Source organism: Trichechus manatus, unplaced genomic scaffold, assembly GCF_000243295.1.
Source record: "Trichechus manatus latirostris isolate Lorelei unplaced genomic scaffold, TriManLat1.0 scaffold00031, whole genome shotgun sequence".
NCBI classification, from domain to species: Eukaryota; Metazoa; Chordata; class Mammalia; order Sirenia; family Trichechidae; genus Trichechus; species Trichechus manatus.
This window is the reverse complement of record NW_004443967.1, coordinates 4,844,452-4,866,104: the sequence shown is the minus strand read 5'-3', so window position 1 is coordinate 4,866,104 and position 21,653 is coordinate 4,844,452. Positions and strand designations below refer to the sequence as shown.

Genomic DNA, 21,653 nt, shown 5'->3' with positions numbered 1-21,653 from the left:
AGGGTTAAAATGTTGTGGGGTTGTTAACCAATGTCATAAAACAGCATGTGTGTTACTGTTACATGAGAAACTATCTGTTCTGTAAGCCTTCACCTGAAGAACAATAAAATATTAAAAAAAAAAAAATCTAGGCTCTAATGTCCACAAAGTTAAAGTACTCTATGACAAACATTAGAATCAAAATATCCCACCTGAACAGAAAGAGTTTCTACACATGAAAATGGTTACAAAATTACAAAAAGAAAAAATTACAAAAAAAAAAAAAAACTGTGAAAAGCTTATATATTTCTATGTAAAAAGCCATCCTAATTCCATTGACATGAAATGTTCAGAAAAGGCAAATCTATAGACAGAAAGTAGACTGTTGCCTGAGGAGTGAAGATTAACTGTGAACAGGCACAAGGGAACTCACTAGGGTGATGGAAATATTCTAAAACTGCATTACGGTGATGGCTGCACAACTTGCTAAAAAGCATTTACTAAAAATCACTGAATTTAAAACAGTGAACCTATGGTATGCAAATTATACTTCAATACTGTTCTTTTAAAAATCAAAAACAACAGCATAAAACAATTCAGGAAGAAATATTAGTCCCTCATATTAACATACAAATCATTTGTAACACAAATCAATGCTGATGGGGCACTTACAAATCAACAACCAAAAAACGGGCAAAGCGTATGCTTAGTTGGTTCATAAAATATAAGAGCCAAGTAATTTATGAAAAAATGTTCGGCCTCACTGGTAATGAAGCAAACTGAAGTGATTTAGTGCTTAGCTTATCAAAACCAGTCAAGGTAAAATAATACAGAAATATTTATTTGGTGAATCAATGTGTGAAGGAACTGACTCCCTCATGCATTTCAGCGGGTGTGTAAACTAATTCAACCCCTTCTGGAGGACATCCGCAATATGTATCACGAACATGAAAAGGGCTTACCCCCTGACACCACCACTCCACCTGTGAAAATGTATTCTACAGAGGTATTCTGCAATGTTACTACACTCTGGAACATATCTTAAGGAAATAATCTTTGATATATTGCAAAATCTTCGGTAATAGCAAAAACTTGGAAGTACCCTTCGGATATTGGATAGTAGTTAAATTATGGTACATCTGAATGAAGGCTGCAGAAGTCAGCTGACTGACATGGAAAGAAGCCCCTGATCCTAGTGGGACAAGTTACCCATGCAGTAATTTCTAAGCATATGATCAAACTGTACTTATTGTTTTTATAAGCAGGATTTCCCCTTCTTCATGTATCTTTTCATGTCAGTTAGTAGCCTTCTATAGTACAGTTAATGTAGTCTCTATAAACAGCAAAAAAAAAAAAAAACAGTTCCATAACTACAGGCACACTAAATTTTATTTTTTTACAGATAGAAAATAAGCATTCTGCATTTCCAAAATGTTTTATTAAGGAGTATTCTTGCAGTGAGATAAATTATGTCTAGATACATTTCTTTACCTTCTGAGTAAACATTTTAAGAAGAAGGGGACCATAAAACTTTCATACCTGCCAGCACACACTTTATAGCTTGCATTGGAAGTTCCAACAACTTTGGAATTATGGGACAAAGTCTTGTCAAACTAAGGATTTCAAAGTTTCCATAATCTACATATCCAACCAATACAGAGTCTTCAGAAGCATAAGCCAAAACGGAGGCACGGTACCACTGATCATCCTCTGGAAAAAGGAAGACTCAATCTCAAATGCTTTTTCAACGTAAATATAAACAAAAACTCTTCCTCCTCAAATCAGGGATGGTCATTTATAGATTTTATTTTAATACAATACCACGCTTTACTGAACAACATATGCTTACTTGACACTGCTGTTTTTGTTCACCAGAAGCCTTCAACTCTTAAAATGTAATTTTTATTCATACCTTACTATTATACTACTTATATCATATGCTGTCATTATTTATTTACATGTCTTGGCTCCCTTTTAGACAGTTAGCTCATTAGGATAGAGATCATGTCCTGGTCATGTGAATCCCCAAGGTCTTGATCAATAAATGAGCCATTTGCTAAAGCATCAAGCAGGGCTAATTTAAAATACCTGGCAGTATGAATCAATCAGACTCCATCAACCAAGCAAGCAATTTACTGGAGGCTTACTTGTAGCTTGTTATCTCCCCTTCTGAGCGTACACTGGACCTCCTTCAGCAAAGACTAACAGAATCCAGTACTCATAAGATAAGACCTGATCAAATACAGAGGCTGCGCCACGACAGCTCTGTGCTTCCAGACCCTCTTGTTGTTCCAAAGAAACCAGATAAAAACATGAGACTAGGAGGTTCCACATCTACATATTTATATAAACAAGATTATCTGAGTCAGTCTCCAAAAAATAAAAAAAACCTAACCCACCCATTGCGGTGAAGTTGATTCTGACTCAGCGATCCTATAGGACAGAATAGAACTGCCCCATAGGGCTTCCAAGGAGTAGCTGGTGGATTCGAACTGCTGACCTTCTGGTTAGCAGCCAAGCTCTTAACCACTGTGCCACCAGGGCTCCCAAAAAAACTAAAGGATTTATGAAATTTTTAAAAACAAACTCCCTTTAATACCCCTCTGACACTCACAGACCCTCTGGCCTTACACACATCACCTTATTCCTTTGAACCAGTTTAGCTAGGCTTGTTTCAAAACATAATTGGTGCACTTTAATACTCAGGCTTCAAATGTAACCATTCAGTGTAAACTGAGACTGTTTCAGTTGTTTTTACTAAATTCTCAGTAATAAATTAAATATAAGAATAACAGATGATAAATGCAGAGATTTCTATACATCTAATTTTCAGCTGGGTAATGAACAAGTGACCCAATAACGCTCTTTCCTTACCTGAGAACTGAGCACAACAGATATCGCCAATGGTTGGAAAAAAATCAGAGCGTGGAGACAATCGACCACAGTATTCACTAAGCGACGTCTGAAGTTCAGCAAGCTTATCTGTAGATATAGATCACATCTTAAACAGAATAAATACATATTGATATATCATCTTTAATTTTGCATGCTGACTCTCTTGAAGTATGTTATCTTGACTGAACAAATCAAGAAAATTTACTTACGGCCACTTTGTAGTTGTTGACAAAAGAAGTCTTCTGGAGTTTGAATGTGGGCAACCACACCACAAAACTCGTCCCCTACATTCAAAGTTAACACTTTTGGGATCAAGTCACTTCTGTCTACAACAATTTTGTCTTCAGTTGTCATTTTTCCAGCATCTTCAGAATGATCTTCTTAGAAAACAGAAAAATAAAAGTCATCTTGGTTTCATGAAAGTCAAAAATAAGTAAGTAAATCATGCATACTGTAATCATTTGGAAAAGAGAATATGACCAGGCAAGATTCCCAGCAGAGAGTCTATGGTGTTTCCTCCCACAAATAGTAAAGGTCTATAATAAAGGCAGACTTCTTTATCACCAAAAGCTAGACTAGTCCCAAGAAAGAAAACCAGTGACATAAAAAATAAATTCAGATCTAATTAAAAAGTTAACCATGCAGCTGTCAGTTTGTTGTACTGTGGTGGCTTACGTGTTGCTGTGATGTTGGAAGCTATGCCACCAGTATTTCAAATACCAGCAGGATCACCCTACTGGCAGTCTACTTTTGAAAACACTGGTCAGTGAAAATCTTATGAATAGCTGCAGAACATTGATCCAAAGTGCTGGAAGATGAGCCTCTCAGGTTGGAAAGCACTCAAAATACAATTGAGGAAGAGCTACCTCCTCAAAGTAGAGTTGACCTTCATTGGCTGATGTTGCATGACACTAAATGAGAAGAAACAGCTGCAAACATCAATTAGTAATTGGAACGTGAAATGTACGAAGTATGAATCTAGGAAAAATGGAAGCGGTCAACAATGAAACGGAACATATAGAGATCGATATACTAGGCATTAGTTAGCTGAAATGGACTGGTATTGGCCATTCTGAATCAGACAAACATATGGTTTACTATGCCAGGAATGACAACTTGAAGAGGAAGGGCATTGCATTCACTGTCAAAAAAAAAATTTCAAAATCTATCCTGAAGTACAACACTGTCACTGATAGGATAATAACCATACTCCTACAAGGAAACAAGTTAATATGACTATTATTCAAATTTACACACCAACCATTAATGGCAAATGAGGAAACTGAAAGATTTATACCAACTTCTGCAGTATGAAATTGATCAAACATGCAACCAAGATACACTGATAATTACTGGTGACTGGAATGCAAAAGTTGGAAACGAAGAAGGATCAACAGTTTGAAAATACAGCCTTGGTGACAGAACAATGCCAGAGATGGCATGACAGAATTCTGCAAGGTCAACAACTTATTCATTGCAAATACCTTTTTTCAATAACACAAACGGCGACTATACACATGGACCTCACCGGATGGAATACACTGGAATCAAATCGACTACATCTGTGAAAAGAGACAATGGAGAAGCTCGATATCATCAGTCAGAACAACACCAGGGGCCAACTGCGGAACAGACCATCAATCACTCATATGCAAATTTAAGTTGAAGCTGATGAAAATTAAAACAATTCTGTACCCACTGCCATCAAGTAGATGCCGACCCATAGCGACCCTACAGGACAGAGCAGAACTGCCCCACAGGGTTTCCAAGGAGCAGCTGGTAGATTTGAACTGCTGACCTTTTGGTTAGCAGCTGTATTACTTAACCACTGTGCCGCCAGGGCTCCAAAAACAAGTATGACCTTGAGTATATATATCCCATCTGAATTTGGAGACCATCTCAAGAACAGATTCGACACAATGAACATTAATGACCGAATACCAGGAGTTGTAGGAGGACATCAAGGACATCATACATAAAGAAAGCAAAAGGTCATCAAAAAGACAGGAAAGAAAGGACTCAAACGGATGTCATAAGAGACTCTGAAACTTGAAGCTAAAGCAAATGGAAGAAATGATGAATTAAAAGAGCTGAACAGAAGATTTCAAAGCGCAGCTTGAGAAGACAAAATATTACAATGAAACGTGCAAAGATCTGGAGTTAGAAAACCAAAAGGGAAGAATATGCTCAGCATTTCTCAAGCTGAAAGAACTGAAGAAAAAATTCAAGCCTCGAGTTGCAATTCTGAAGGATTCTATGGGCAAAATAGTGAGTGACACAGGAAGCATCAAAAGAAGATGGAAGGAATATACAGTCTCACTGTACCAAGAAGAACTGGTCGACGTTCAACTATTTCAGGAGGTAGAATATGATCAAGAACCAATAGTACTGAAGGAAGAAGTCCACATTGCACTGAAGGCACTGCAAAAAAACAAGGCTCCAGGAAATGACAGAATACCAATTGAGATGTTTCAACAAACAGATACAACACTAGAAGCACTCACTCATCTACATCAACAAATTTGGAAGACAGCTACCTGGGCAACTGACCGGAAGAGATCCATGTCTGTGCCCTGTCTTAGTTATCTAGTGCTACTATAGCAGAAATACCACAAATGGATGGCTTTAACTAACAGAAATTTATTCTCTCACAGTCTAGGAGGCTAGAACTCCAAATTATGGGTACCAGCTCTCTGTCAGCTCTGGAGAAAGGCCCTTGTTATCAGTCTTCCCTTGGTCTAGGAGCTTCTCAGCGCAGGGACCTTGGATCCAAAAAACACAATCCACTCCTGGCTCTGCTTTCTTGGTGGTAGGAGGTCCCTCTCTTCTCTGCACAATTCTTTTATATCTCAAAAGACAGTGATTCAAGATACAACCTAACCTTTAGACTGAATCCTGCCATGTTAATATAACTGCCCCTAATCCTGCCTCATTGACATCACAGAGGTAAGACTTACAACACAAAGGAAAATCACCTCAGATCACAAAATGGTGGACAACCACACAATAATGGGAATCATAGACTAGTCATGTTGACACGTTTTGAGGGGACACATTTCAATCCATAACATGCCCATTCCAAAGAAAACTGATCCAACAGAATGTGGAAATTATTGAACAATATCATTAATATCACACATAAGTAAAATTTTGATGAAGATAATTAAAAAAAAATGGTGGCAGCAGTGCATTGACGGGAACTGCCAGAAATTCAAGCCGGATTCAGAAGAGGACATGGGACAAAGGATAGCACTGCTGATGTCAGGTGGAGCTTGGCTGAAAGCAGAGAATATCAGAAAGATGTTTACCTGTGTTTGATCGACTATGCAAAGGCATTTGACTGTGTGGATCATAAAAAATTATGGATAACATCGCGAAGAATGAGAATTCTACAACATTTTTAATTGTGCTCATGAGGAACCTGTACATAGACCAAGAGGCAGCTTTTCGAACAGAACAAGGGGATATTGCGTGGTTTAAAATCAGGAAAGATGTGTGTCAGGGTTATATCTTTTCACCATACTTATTCAATCTTACACTGAGGAAATACTCCGAGAAGCTGGACTATATGAAGAAGAACGTGGCATCGGGATTGGAGGAAGACTCATTACCAGTCTGCGTTATGCAGACGACACAACCCTCCTTGCTGAAAGTGAAGAGGACTTGAAGCACTTATTGATGATGATCAAAGACCATAGCCTTCAGAATGGACTACACCTTAACATAAAGAAAACAAAAATCCTCACAAGTGGACCAATAAGCAACATCATGATAAACAGAGAAAAGAATGAAGTTGTCAAGGATTTCATTTTACTTGGATCCACAATCAACACCCAAGGAAGCAGCAGTCAGGAAATCAAAAGACACACTGCATTGGGCTAATCTGCTGCAAAAGACCTCTTTCCAAGGGTTAAAAAACAAAGATGTCACATTGATTTCTAAGGTGCACCTGCTGTAGGCCATGGTATTTTCAATCGCCTCATACGCACGCAAAAGCTGGGCAACGAATAAGGCAGACTGAAGAAGTGATACATTTGAACTATGGTTTTGGTGAAGAATACCGAATATACCACAGACTGCTAGAAGAACAAACAAGTGTGTCTTAGAAAAAGTACAGCCAGTGCTTTCTGGATGCAAGACTTCATCTCACGTACTTTGGACACGTTATCAGGAGGTACCAGTCCCTGGAGAAGGACATCATGCTTCGTAAAGCAGAGGATTCTGCGAAAAAGAGGAAGACCCTTGACGAGATGGACTGACACAGTGGCTGCAACAATAGGCTCAAACATAGCAATGACTGTGAGGTTGGCGCAGGACCGGGCAGTGTTTCCTCCCATTGTACATAGGGTTGCTATGGGTTGGAACTGACTGGACGGCACTTAAAACAACGTAAGGGTCTCTAATTAAGGGTCTCTAAAAAAATTCAAGAAAATATAACTTGGAATGGATATCCTCTTAAGATACTGAAGTATAAACACATCAGATTACAGTTTAATTCTATGGTGAAGAGATAAATTCAATTAAGAAGCAATTTATCACTAAAAGTAACGAAGAATAAAATAATTAGGATTAAAGGAGTAAGTTAAACTAGAAATCAATTTTTTTTAAAGTGCATTAAACAGTTCAAAAAAAGACCGGTAATAAGTCGAGAGAAACAATTTAGGGCTAAGCGAAGAGTCTGCAGGAAGAGGCTTTAAGCATACTGAAAAGTAAATCAGAACGTAAGAAAACTCGCAGAAATGTAAAAAATACCTAGCCTATAAAATTTCAAGTTCTCAAGAAATATGTTTTTAGGATTAAGACTTAAGGAAAGACACCATGATGCCAATTTATCAAATTCCGGAAAGACCGAAAAAAAAAAAAAAAAACTACTTTAAGGACCTGAGAGTAAGATGCTATTCAGATACAACTAAGGTCAACTTCATTTTTTTAACACAGACATTAAGACAAAACAGATTATCTAGAATATTACAGAATTATTAAAGAAATTAATTCTTACCAGATAGTCTGATTCTTTGAAAACCAAAGGGAAACTTTAATAGACCACAAAACTTGTCGGGAATTTGCTACCTAGGAACAACCTCTCGGAGCAGATTACAAGGAATTCCTGAAGTTATGCTAGAAATCCCACTGAAACGGATAATTGTTCCAAAACACCAGCCAAGGTAAGTAAGCTCAATTATATCAAGTATAAAAGGGAAAGATAAGAGATAAACTAAAATTAAAAAAATATTCTTAAAGTGTTTTAGAAAATCAAAATATAAGTAGGTAAGTGCAAGAAAAATTAACCATCACCCTGTCATCTCATAGTAAGGGATGCATGCTATGGTGGAAAGAGTACTAAACACAGTGAGCTGGGTTATGCCCCTGTGGTGGTTGATGTTATGTGTCAACTTGACTAAGCTATGATTCTCAGTGGTTCGGCAGACGTTGGACTGACTGCTCTTCCAAACTGCAACATAATGTAATCACCTCCATGATGAGATCTAATACAATGTAATCACCTCATTGATGAGATCTGCTATCAGTGGCCAAACATCTGAGAGGGGAGAGACAAGGCTCAGGATGACTGCATATTTGACACTTTTCTACAATTCTGTCAGTATAAGAAGTATAAGGAAGCTGGTTGGTTGGTCCTACTTTCACTAGACAAAGTGATGAAAGAAAGAGATGAGCTCAGGGCCTCAGAGTCACAGCTCAAGCACCACATAAAAGACCTCAAACTTGCTACTTGTGCCCTGAAAGAAAACCTTATTTCTTGTAGAGGAGAGCCGATACTGTCGAAAACCAAACCCAGAGTTTCATCGTAAAAGTGGCTGAATTACAACGCTATTGAATTCCCAACTTCAAATGGTGTCTGAAGTTAAAGTCAGGGCATTGAGTGGAAGAAAAGGGATCGTGAAACTTGGGATGGGGACATACGGGCAGATAATCAGGAATCTGTGGACACTGAGCCCTAAATTCCGTTGAATCATTCCTGCCAACAGAACCAGCCCTCTTACTCCCATCTAAAGAGATTACTCCATCTTTATCTGCTAGGCTACCCTCCCCAGCAAAATCATTATCCCTTCCACCCCCATCTGATGAGATTAACCCAGCTGTGCCTGAACAGTCTTTCTCTGAGATACTGACTTGGGCAGTGCCTGGGGCGTTGCCTGGAGTATTGCCTGAGAAAGATACAAGACATTACTGAATGTCCTCAGGACCCACTCCCACCACCCATTTTGGCTTCTAGACCTGTAACTAGATTTAAGTACCAGAGAGCCCCAAAGGTGAAGTATAACATGTGACCCAGGAGGAGGTACACGACACTCCAAAAGAATTGCTAGATTTTTCTAACACATACAAACAGAAACATGGGGAATATGTATGGGAATGCCTATTAAGGATGTGGGATAATGGTGTAGGAACATAAAGCTGGATCAGTCTGAGTTTACTGATATGGGTCCATTAAGCACAGATTCTTCATTCAGTGTTTTAGCTCAAGAGGTTAGAAAAGGATCTAATAGTTTATTTGGTTGGTTCACTGAAGTATGAATTTAAGCAGTGGCCTACCCTAAATCATGTTGAAATGACAGACCAGCTTTGGTATACTATAGAAGAAGGTATCCAAAGGCTTAGGGAAACTGGCAATGTTAAAGAGTGTATTTATCAGATTGGACCCACAGATCCACCCATGGAGTGCCCAGAGGACACATCTTTTACCACAACTGTGAGGAACAAATTTGTAAAGGGGGCCCCAGCATCCCTGAAGACTGCTGTGATATCTACCTTATGTAAAGTCAGATTTAACAGGAGGAACTGCCCTAAATGAATTAAGACACCTAACTACAACGTGGCTGACTGGACCCCATGGTGGTAGGGGCCAAGCGGTCGCACTCAATCGACAAAGACAAGGTGGGCATGGTTATCGTAATGGACAGCAGAGTCAAAACAGTAATCAGAACAGTCTGACTTGCATGGACTTACGGCACTGGATACTTAGTCATGGTGTCCCTAGGAGTGAAACAGATGGAAAATCTACTATATATTTACTTAATCTGTATAAGCAGAAGAATTCTAGATCAAGCAAACAGCACTCTAACTCCAATCACCAGAATACAGAGTCATGGTTCCTCAATTCCCAGACTCGAGCCAGTTTATAGACCCAAAATCCCTTGAATGAAGGGGAGGCTGGTTCCATTTGAGGAAGGACCCCTCCCTACACTGTCAAAAATTTATACTGTAACTCTTGCTCCCAAACCTTCCCCAAAGGGATCTGTGAGCATTTAGGAGAGTAACTGTTCATTGGGGGAAAAGAAATAATCAGACTTTTCAAGGATTACTAGGCACTGGCTCTGAAATGACACTAATTCCAGGAGACACGAAATGTCACTGTGGCCCACCAGTCAGAGCAGGGGTGTATAGAGGTCAGGTTATTAATGGAGTCTTAGCTCATGTCTGTCTCACAGTGGGTCCAGTGGGTCCCTGAACCCATCCTGTACTGATTTCCCCAGTTCCAGAATGCATAATTGGAATAGATACGCTCAGCAATTGGCAGAACTCCCACGCTGTATCCTTGACATGTAGAGTAAGGGCTGTTATGGGAGGGAAAGCCAAGTGGAAGCCACTAGAACTACCTCTACTTAGAAAAATAGTAAAACAAAAGCAATATCACATTCCTGGAGGGACTGCAGAGATTACTGCCATCATCAAGGACTTGAAGGATGCAGAGGTGGTAATTTCCACCACATCCCCATTTAACTTGCCTATTTGGCCTGTGCAAAAAAAACAGATGGATCTTCGAGGACGACACTGGATTATCAAAAACTTAACCACGTGGTGACTCCAATTGCAGCTGCTGTTCCAGATGTGGTTTCATTGCCTGAGAAAATTAATGTATCTCCTATTACCTGGTATGCAGCTATCAAGCTGTCTAATGCCTTCCTCTCCATACCTGTTTTGAAGGAAGGCCACCAATATACCTTTACTGTCTTACGTCAGGGTTTATATCAACTCTCCAGCCCTACGTAATAATTTAGTCTACAGGGACTTTAATTGCCTTCCCCTTTCACATGACGTCACACTGGTCTATTACATTGGTAACACTGTGCTGACTGGACTTAGTAAAGAAGAATTATTGATGACTCTAGACTTTTATCATGCAATGATAAGCCATTTATATGCTAGAGGGTGAGAAATTAACAGAACAAAAATTCAAGTGCCTTCTAACTCAAGTGAAATTTCTAGGGGTCTACTGGTGTGGAGTACGTTGAGATATTCCTGCTATAGTGATGGATAAGTTATTGCATCTGGCCCCTCCCACAACTAAAAAGGAGGCAGAATGCCTAGTGGGCCTCTTTGGATTTTGGAGGCAACATATCATCTGGGTGTGCTACTCCAGCCTATTTATCAAGCGACTCGAAAAGCTGCTGGGTTTAAGTGGGGTCCAGAACAAGAGAAGGCTCTGCAACAGGTTCAGGCTGCTGTCCAAGCCACTCTGCCACTTGGGCTGTGTGATCCGGCTGATCCAATGGTGCTTGAAGTATCAGTGGCAGATAGAGATGCTGTCTAGAGTCTTTGGCAGGTCCCTATAGGTGAATTTCAGCACAGACTTAGGATTTGGGAGCAAAGCCCTGCCACCATGTCAGATAACTACTCTCCTTTTGAGAAACAGCTTTTGGCTTATCATTGGGCCTTGGTAGAGACTGCCTAACTATGGGCCACCAAATTCACTATGCAGCCTGAGGTGCCCATCATGAACTGGGCATAAAGTTGGACATGCACAGCAGCACTCCATCATTAAGTGGAAGTAGTATATATGAGATTGGGCTTAAGCAGGGCCTGAAGGCACAAGTAAGTTACATGAGGAAGTGGCCCAAATGCCCATGGTCTCCACTCCTGTCACATTACCTGCCCTCTCCCAATCTGTACCTATTGCCTCTGTGGGGAGTTCCTTATGATCAGTTGACTGAGGAAGAGAAAATTCATGCCTCGTTTACAAATGGTTCTGTGCAATATGCAGGCATCTCTTGAAAATGGATGGTGGCAGCACTATAACCCCTTTTTGGGACCTCCCTGAAGGACAGTGGTGAAGGGAAATACTCCCAATGGGCAGAACTTCAAGCACTATAGTTGGTTGTTCGCTTTGCTTGGTAGAAGAAATGGCCAGATGAGCAATTAAATGCTGATTAATGGGCTGTGGCCAATAGTTTGGCTGGATGGTCAGGGACTTGGAAGGAAAATGATTGGAAAATTGGGAACAAGCAGGTATGGGGAAAAGGTACGTGGACAGACCTTTCTGAATGTGGCAAAGAAGTGAAGGTATTTGTGTCTCATGTGAATGCTCACCAAAAGGTGACCTCGTCAGAGCAGAATTTTAACAATCAAGTGGATAGTATGACATGTTCTGTGGAAACCAGTCATCCTTTCTCCAGCCACTCCTGTTGTTGTCCAGTAGCCTCATGAACTAAGTGGTCATGGTAGCAGAGATGGAGGTTACGCATGAGCTCAGCAACATGGATTTCCACTCACCAAAGCTGACTTGGCTGAGTGCCCACTGCTGAGTGCCAATCTGCCAGCAGCAGAGACCAACAATGAGTCCCCAGTATGGCACCATTTTTTGGGGTGATCAGCGAGCAACCTGGTGGCAGTCTGATTACACTGGACCACTTCCATCATGGAAAGGGCAACATTTTGTTCTCACTGGGATAGACACTTCTTCTGGATACGGATTTGCCTTCCTTGCACACAATGGTTGGCGCTTCTGCCAAAACTACCATCAATGGACTTACAGAATGCCTCATCCATCATCATGGTATCCTACACAGCACTGCCTCGGATCAAGGAACTCATTGCACAGCAAATGAACTGCTACAATAGGTCCACGTTCATGGAATTCACTGTTCTTACCATGTTCCCCATCATCCTGAAGCTGCTGGTTTTATAGAACAATGGAATGGCCTTCTAAAGACACATTTACAGCACCAGCTAGGTGGTAATACTTTGCAGGGTTGGGGCAATAGTCTCCAGAAAGCTGTAAATGCTCTAATAAAACGGCGTCCAATACATGGTGCTGTTTCTTCCATAGTCAGAATTCATGGGTCCAGGAATCAAGGGGTGGAAATACGAGTGGCACCACTATTACCCCTAGTGACCCAATCACAAAATTTTTGCTTCCTATCCCTGCACCCCTATGCTCTGTGGGTCTAGAGGTCTTAGTTCCAAAGAGAAGAATGCTCTCACCTGGAGACACAACACTGACTGCACTGAACTGAAAGCTAAGAATACCATCTGGCCACTCTGGGCTGCTCATGCCTCTGGATCAACAAGTAAAGAAGGGAGTTACTGTACTGGCTGGTGCGTTTGATTCTGATTACCAAGGGAAAACTAGATTGATATTACATAATGGAGGTAAAGAAGAGTATGTCTGGAATACAGCAGATGCCTTAGGGCATCTCTTAGTACTACCATGCCCTGTGATTAAAGTAAATGGAAAACTACAGCAATATAATTCCAACATGACTAATAATGACCCAGATCCTTCAGGAATAAAGATCCGGCTCACCTCACCAGGCAGACAACCATGACCAGTTGCAGAAATGAGTACTGTTAATGTTATGAGGGTTTCTTGTTTTATTGTGTGTACGTATGTATGTATAAATATATGTGTGTGTGTACATACATGGCACAAGTATTTTTTCTTCTGTCCCTTATCCCATTACTTATAAAATATAAAATGTAAATGGGGCTAGTGGGTTTTCGGTTGTACACGTTAGTAGTACGACTTTGTAACTGTCTTTATTTAGAGATTATGTATGGTTTAAGATGTGTACATGTGCCAAGTTAACAAGGGGTGTACTGTGATGGTTAATGTTGTGTGTCAACTTGGCTAGGCTGTGATTCTCAGTGGTCTGGCAGACCCTGGACTGACTGCCCTCCCATAATGTAATATAATGTAATAATTTCCATGATGAGATCTTGTATAATGTAATCAATTTATTGATGAGATCTGCTATTAACAGTCAATAATTTGAAGGGAGAGTTTCCTTGGGGGGTATGGCCTACCTCCAGTATATAAATGGATGTTCCAGCAAGGCTCACTCTTGCTCTGGATCCTGCATCCAACTCATCTGACCTCAGGTTCTTGATACAAGAGCCAGCTGCCTGCCACATGACCTGCAGATTTTGGGATTCGCCAGCTCCCACAGCCCTGTGAGCCAGGAAACTGCTGTCTAACCTGCTGAATTTGGGTTCCTCAGTCCCTGAAACCACGTGAGTCTGGAGAAGCCTTCAGCCTTGTGCCTGATCCACAGATTTGGGACTTGCCAGGCTCCACAACTGTGTGAGCCATTTCCTTGAATTAAATCTCTCTCTATATACATACATATATACATATATACACACTTTTCGCTGGTTTTGCTCCTCTAGAGAAGCCAGGCTAAGACAGTCCCCCACTAAGTCTTGGGGTAACCCACTGCACCTCTCAGCTTCTGTTGTTTCATGTGTAAAGTAAGTGGAGTGGATGATCCTGACATTCCCTTTCAGCTGTAAGAGTCCATCAGAAGATCCTCCCAAGGATTCTTTTTGTTTTTTATTATGTACTGAACATCTACTGTATGTCAGACACCAAACTAGGCAATGGGGAGATGAAAGCAGGTAAAAAGTCATGGTCCTTGCTCTAGCAGTTCTAAATCTTGCAGGAAACAGAAGATGCTCAAATAAGGAGCTACAATTTGATCCATGTTGAAGAGAAAAGAGACCTATAGAGCAGGTGTGCAACCATGTCCACACAGGTGGGCCTGAGCGAGCGCAGCTAGAGGGTGGAAGACGGGGGAGAAGGGTATGGCAATGGGATCCCCAAATTTATCTCCCTTACTATATGTCCTCATTCTACACTCTCCCTAAAATGCCAACAACATTTATGGTTCTAACTGTACTGCCATTCGATAATTAGGAGTTTAATTTTCTCCTGTAGTTTCACACTAAGATGTATGTTTCAGAGCTATCAAAGAGGCAGTGCTGCAGAATACAGACAGGAGACAAAAGATAATATCAGAAGTCTATCGCAACTGTCCATGAATAATGAGGATTCCTGAACTAAGGAAATGATAGCAAGGAAAAGAAAGGACAAAAGACATAGAAAGGATATTGAGAAGAAGAATCAATAAAGACTTGGCAACCAATCAGATAAGGCAAGGGATGGGAGATGTGGGAGAAGTAATTTATGGGACAGGATGTGCCGTCCAACCATGGCACTATTCATCAGGCAATCATCTCATGGTCAATGAGCAAGAGATAATGAATTATGTCTACACTTAGAGTAGCTGAGAAAGGAGACTACAAATAACAACACATAAGACTAGGCAAAGAGAAAAATCAAATGCTGATATAAAAACTTCTTGGTTCTCTTGTATCAATACTAACTGAAAAACCACAAACACAATTAAGATGAAATTTAAGAAGAAACACTATCCTACCAGAACAGAATTTTATTAACCTACTTATTTTTGCTTCCTATCTCTGGAATACCCAAGTAACAAAAACAAATTAAACCAAGGAAATGTTAGTTGAAAAGCCCTCAACCTGAAGTGTCATATGATACTTAGTACTTCATAATCTCTGATAATTATCATGCCAAGGATGAGTTTACTTGGAAGAGAGCCAGAGAAGGCTAAGATTAGAAATAATGTACTACTAAAAGAAAAAAAATCATCTTTCTTATATAAAGTTTACAAAATAGTCATCATTACCATCAAGTCTGACGGTGAGATGGTTCTGCCCTTTTTGTGTCTTCTTCCATCAGTAAGGAGGATATTCTTCAATTAACTAAAGTCACTATACTGTTAAATATTAACCTGTATACTCACTTTGATCTGCACTTTGCTTCTTGGGTTGCAAGCCATATCCCATTTCTACAAGTACATGGTCTAAAGGTTTTCCTAGAAAAATCATTAAGAAAATGTATCTCCATTGAGATATTATACACAAATGATTACAGGAAAAGCATAAACAAAGAACAAATGAGTCATAATTACATGACCCAGCAATTAAAGCTGTTAATACTATTGGCATACTTCTTACCAGTTCAGTTTCTATGTATAAACTATAGTTCAATGCCCAGTTTTAGAAAACAAAGCAAATTTTCCATCATCATTTGACAGAAATTTTAATGAAAAGACTTTACTTCAAAAATCTGAATACACAAGAGCTTCAGTTATCACCTCACAGGTGTACTTGGAATGACCGCCATTTACAAGAAGAAATAAATTTAAGACACAAGACTACTTTTTTCCCAGGCCCAAAAGCATGGCTGAAGCAAGGGCCAGCACTGACATGAAATTCAAGTTTTCTGAAAAAATATCCAAAAGCTGAAGTCCTATCATCAAACATACATACTAAAGAAACAAAACAAACAGATTTAATACTTAAATTCACAACAGGATCAACTTCTTTATCCGCCAAGTCACCCCAGGCACCAGGCCTCTAAAAGCAGAGGGGTAACACCTTGGAAATGGAGAGGCACTTATAAGCAAACCGTAAGTCACTTTTCAAATGGACATGAAGCCAGAACAAAGGAAAGGAATTCCAAAATGTTTCAACTTACATAACCTAAATATGATGTAGTGGTGGCACAGTGGTTAAGAGCTAAGCTGCTAACCAAAAGGTTGGCAGTTTGAATCCACTGGCCACTCTTTGTAGACTCTATGGGGCAGTTCTACTCTGTCCTGTCGGGTTGCTATGAGTAGGAATTGACTCAATGGCAACGGGTGTTTAAGTATCAATACTAACCAAAAGCAGTTTTGTGAAGGTTGCTCAAAGACAAAGCAATGATGATAAAAAATGAACTGATAGAGAAATTCTTGAATTTCTCTCAAAAAAGGATTAGAAAACAAAAATAGATATTATAATGGCTATATCACAAAAGTTAAAAAAAAAAACAAAAAAACTCCACAAACCAACCAGTTGCCATCGAGTCAACTGAAAACTCATGGCAACCCCGTGCTGCAGAGTAGAACTGCACTCCACAGTGTTTTCAAGGCTATGACCTTTCAGAAGTAGATCAGCGGGCCTTTCTTCTGAGGCACCTCCGGGTGGATTTAAACTGCCAACCTTTAGGTTAGTAACTGAGCGCTTAACCGTTTGCACCACCCAGGAACTCCCATAATGGCTATATTAAAAGGACAATACAGTTCTCCCCGTACTGAATCTAGATCTAGTCTTTTAGCCACTCAGCTCTACGAATCTGTGCCACATCTTCGACAAACTGCCAATTGCGAGAAGGGCCAGAACCACATCTTCAATCACAACCTGAAGGACTCCAGAGAGGATCTTACTTGGCCTCACTTCATGTTTCTATTTCTTCTCTGAGGAAGAGGTAAAGAGACTAGGTAACAAATTAAGTGCTCAATTTAAAAAGAGAGACAGACTCAGCTCTTACCTGAACTTGGCAGCTTAATGTCTACGGCAAAGGCAAGCACGTCCTCTTTTAAGATGTCGACGATCTTTACAGAGCAGTACTGCTCCATTAACAGTGATCTGACAGTTTTGATACAATCATTGCTCCAGTTCCCCTCTGCTGGGATAACATTGGCCACAAAGCACTTTATGGCCTGAAAGATTGAGCACAGGTTACTGATGAAAATTATTATTTATAAAACGACTCATTCCAATTAATTCCTTGACAAATTTTGAAGACAATATATTTCATATTGAAAATTTATGAAAAATCTTCAAGTAGTAAAACTATTCAGATAAACAATTTTTCATGTAATTATTCCTCTCTCGGCACTCTATTCACAATGCTTACTTTCGAGGCTTGAAACTTCAGAAATTCATGAAAAGAATTAACTTTCCATTTTGCATCAATTCAGGCCACTTCCGAGTAACGTAATAAACACAGAAACAGTGCTTTTCTCCAGAGCAGTCTGATCAGGTGTGCCTAGAAATGTTAACAGTGTCCACCTGAGACAGCACTTAACTACATACAGCATGATCAAAATGGAGCCCAGATGGCCAATCAGTGTTCATCTACAAAGGAAAAGCTACAGCAATAGGTACTGTTAAATAATAACCATGGCAGAACAGAACAAGCAAATACTGCATCTATCAAAACATTAAAAATGCTCCTCGAGGGCACTTCTAGGAATTTAGACTTACACAAGGAGGAAACAAGTCAATGTTCTTGCTTAGCTGGTGAATTCTGTTGACTGGAATAATTTCTTCATTTCCATAATCAATATATAAGACGTGTGCCTTCTTCTGCAGCACATCAACATCTCGTATTGTTACTCTGTTCCAAGTCTAAAGTGAAAGAGAATGGTAGTCTGCTTCACAAAAGCATTTCACAATCTTAGGTTTAGAAAATCCCTCAACCAACCTACAGAACATGCAAAAAGAAAGGCTACTGTGTTGTTTTAAGGCACTCAACTAAAAGCCCAACTCAGTTTACTAAGAATCTTACTAAGAAATCCTTCATACTGTCTAATTAGGATACCTTAATATGCACAACTACTCCAAAGCTATTCTACACCAATGGATTCTATCACACACTAATGCCTCAGCTACACCAACAAACACAAGCTCTATGACTAGCAATCGTTCACAACCTGCCATTGAGGAACCTATAAACAGCGTTAGAGAGGGCTAGAGCGCTGGGGGCAGGAAGGGCGGGTAATCAAACAGCACATGGACTACCGAGGACGAGAAACAAGATCGTGACCAGTCTGGCTTTAAGCCATCTACTGAATGCATCATTAAAAGCACCAATGTTGATGAGCTAATATGACTAAATTAAAACATGTCATTAAATAATTCATTACATTATGGGTTACCTGATCAACAGTGTACTTGGCAACACAAACTTCCCCCTTAACAGGAATATAATCTTCTTCAAGTAGATTTGCATATGTTTCTTTTAAGCTTGTAGAAAGTTGGTTCATGTATTCTAAAACTTCTGAAGAATATAACTGTACATAAAAGTCACTTGGGTGTTTGAATTCAGTAACTGTGCCCTTTCAAAGATATAAAAGATGTAATAATTCACTGGGAATATAAAGCAAATGTGATTTTCTTAAAGCTTTACAACTAAGACACATAAAAAAGTGTTGCAGATACTTGGATATATATGGCAGCTACTTTATAAACTCAAGTTAAAACCAGGAAATGGGAAAATAAAAATCTATAGTTCTTTGGAATTTCTATGGAGATTAAACAAATACCTTTATTTCCATAGTTTTCCTGAGCTGTAGACTTCTCAAATCAGAAAACATTATTTTCTCAGCACAAAGGGTTATTTCTTTAGTAACTCCAAGTGGATAGTCACTCTAGTTTGAAAAAATATATACGTGAATTACTTATCAGCACATGTTTCAATGATACTGTGGCCACTATTTGCTGGAATTGAGGCCAGAATCACTTGGCTTGAGTAAGAGAGCACAGGAATAGTGAAGGCCTCCAACAGCCACTAAAATCCACTGTCTACGAACAGTGTACACAGCACAATGGTTCATCCCAACAGTCAGGCTAGGATGGTGATGCTAATGTTGAGTTTTTACAAGAAAAGGGGGTTTTGCTGTTGTTGAACATAAGCTTTATTCTCAGCAGTTATTCTGTATGCATATAGGAAGCCCACTTTGATTTCATAAAAAGCAAATGGCTGGAAGAAGCTAAGTACAGTGGAGCTTATAAAGAGAACCCGGTTGCTGTCGAGTCAATTCTGACTCCCAGCAACCCCATAAAACAGAGTAGAACTGCTCTATACAGTAGAAAAGGGGACAGTTTCTTAAATATACACTTGTTAAACTCTTTGTCAGAATGAATATTTGAGGAAGTTGGAATTTTTTTTCAGGGGTGGGGAGCAGAGGCTAGGAGCAGCTAAAGAAGGTTTACAATAATCTATAAATATGAGTTGGACAGATTATACAGTTCAACAGATGTTTTTAGATTATAAATGATTTAGCCCATATAATTATCTAATTGGAGAAGAGAACAGATATTAACAGAAAAATCTCTCCTTAGACAGATAACTAGGCCCTACTAGAATCCAACACACAGAACTAGGGAACTTGGATATGCAGGGCCTGGGAAGATGGGACTGTTTAAGTAGTCCAGATGGTTTTTACATTGCGATACAGCCACCTCAAGTACTTTTTGGAAAAAGACTGGAAATAAACAATTCTCAAAGACCCCAACAATCACTAAATACAATCACTAGGGCACACAGATTTATTCAACAAGAAACTTTTGTTTTTAAATAAACACTAGTGAATGTAGAAATTAGTCTTAAATATTTTATTTAGCTTAACTACTCTTAATTCAACAAAGAAGAGTCATTAAAAATGTATTCTAAAGATAATGAGGAAGCATACCATACCTCATTTTTCACTTCCATGTTCCTTGTTTCAAAAGGTGACTTACTATCTTCAGGTTTGTGGAAACTGAAAAAAAAAAAAAAACACCAAACAAAAAACCCTGATTATAATATTTATACTACGGAGTCAGTTACATCCAGGGACCATAAACCACAATTTTGCTAAATTCTCAATGAACAAAATTCAGAAAGAGCAAAACCACTTCCTCCAAAGAGAATCATACGTTAAAGTAAAACACTTTAATGCTGGCTACCTAATGGTAGACCCAGTGCAAAGATGTCCTTCTTCCAAAAGTCACCTAATGACAGGGAGGCAATTACTAAGTCTTAGTTTTCTGATCTGTACAATGGAGATAATCACTACGTTACCTACACAGCTTTGAAGATCAAATGAAGTTATATATGTGAAACTGCTCTATAAATTGGTAAACGCCACACCTGTGAAACTTAAAAATATTTTAAAACTACAACTCATCCACTGACTTTCTAGATGCACTCTGAGAGTCCTACCTTATTACAACTCAGGAAATCATACACGATTAAAAGTAAGGCATTCTAAAGCTCAAACCATTCAAAAAGCAAACTCACTTAAGGTTATAAATTTTAATAGGTACTATCTAGTAAAATTATATTCACAACAAATCCTAAATTTGTACAGCTGTTCACTTCAAATTTGTACACTTTATCTATGCTTCAATAAATAAATTAAAAAGTTACACTTCTACATAGTTTTAAGACCACTTAAAACAGATTTGATCCTTAATCTATCAGAAAAACATTTTTTTAATATTCTCTAATGATTTAAAAAAAAAACACTATTTTTTTTTTTAATGAACACTTACTTTTGCTGCACAGGTTTGCACACGATGCTGTGTGCAGACCAGTCTCTCTTCTGACATGTTATGGAGCAATAGTATGTCTGCTTGCACTGTGAGCACCTCAGTGATCCTACAGAACACAACTCATAACATCATCAACGTATTATTCCAAATATTTATTCTCAAGCGCAAAACGTTTTCAACGACCAGCTATATCAAACACCATTCTATTAATGACATCCAAAAAGACTATGTGACGAGAACTGTGCTATTTATAATTAGGTGCTTTCATAAGACCATGGAAGAGAACAGAAATCAGTATTAAAATAAAACTTTTAAAGCGCTCTCAAAATGCAAGTAAAAAGGAAAGTAAAGATGAAAATGAGGGGAGAATGGACAGGGAGGACAGACCAGAGGTAATATAACTGACTTTCATAAAGTACAGCCCGAAACACGTTACAAAGAGAACAATCCCTGGACCCCTATACCTCACACCATGTACAAAAATCAACTCGAAACAGATCAGTGACCTAAATATAAGAGTTAAGCCATAAAAGTCTTAGAAGAAAATGGAGGGGTACAACTTTATGACCTTGGATTTGGCAATGGAC

General features: G+C 39.2%; 1 protein-coding gene across 1 annotated transcript in view; it reads right to left on the bottom strand.

Moving 5' to 3' along the window:
- TDRD1 (tudor domain containing 1) overlaps window positions 1-21,653 on the bottom strand; it is a 52,202-nt gene that overhangs the window by 18,577 nt on the left and 11,972 nt on the right. The window contains exons 4-12 of the mRNA XM_023729892.1: window positions 21,067-21,172; window positions 20,228-20,291; window positions 19,074-19,178; window positions 18,687-18,866; window positions 18,013-18,156; window positions 17,294-17,465; window positions 15,723-15,794; window positions 3,084-3,251; window positions 2,854-2,961 (exon numbers count right to left, since the gene is read on the bottom strand). Coding sequence (XP_023585660.1) covers window positions 2,854-2,961; window positions 3,084-3,251; window positions 15,723-15,794; window positions 17,294-17,465; window positions 18,013-18,156; window positions 18,687-18,866; window positions 19,074-19,178; window positions 20,228-20,291; window positions 21,067-21,172 — 1,119 coding nt within the window. The remainder of the gene's footprint in view (window positions 1-2,853; window positions 2,962-3,083; window positions 3,252-15,722; window positions 15,795-17,293; window positions 17,466-18,012; window positions 18,157-18,686; window positions 18,867-19,073; window positions 19,179-20,227; window positions 20,292-21,066; window positions 21,173-21,653) is intronic.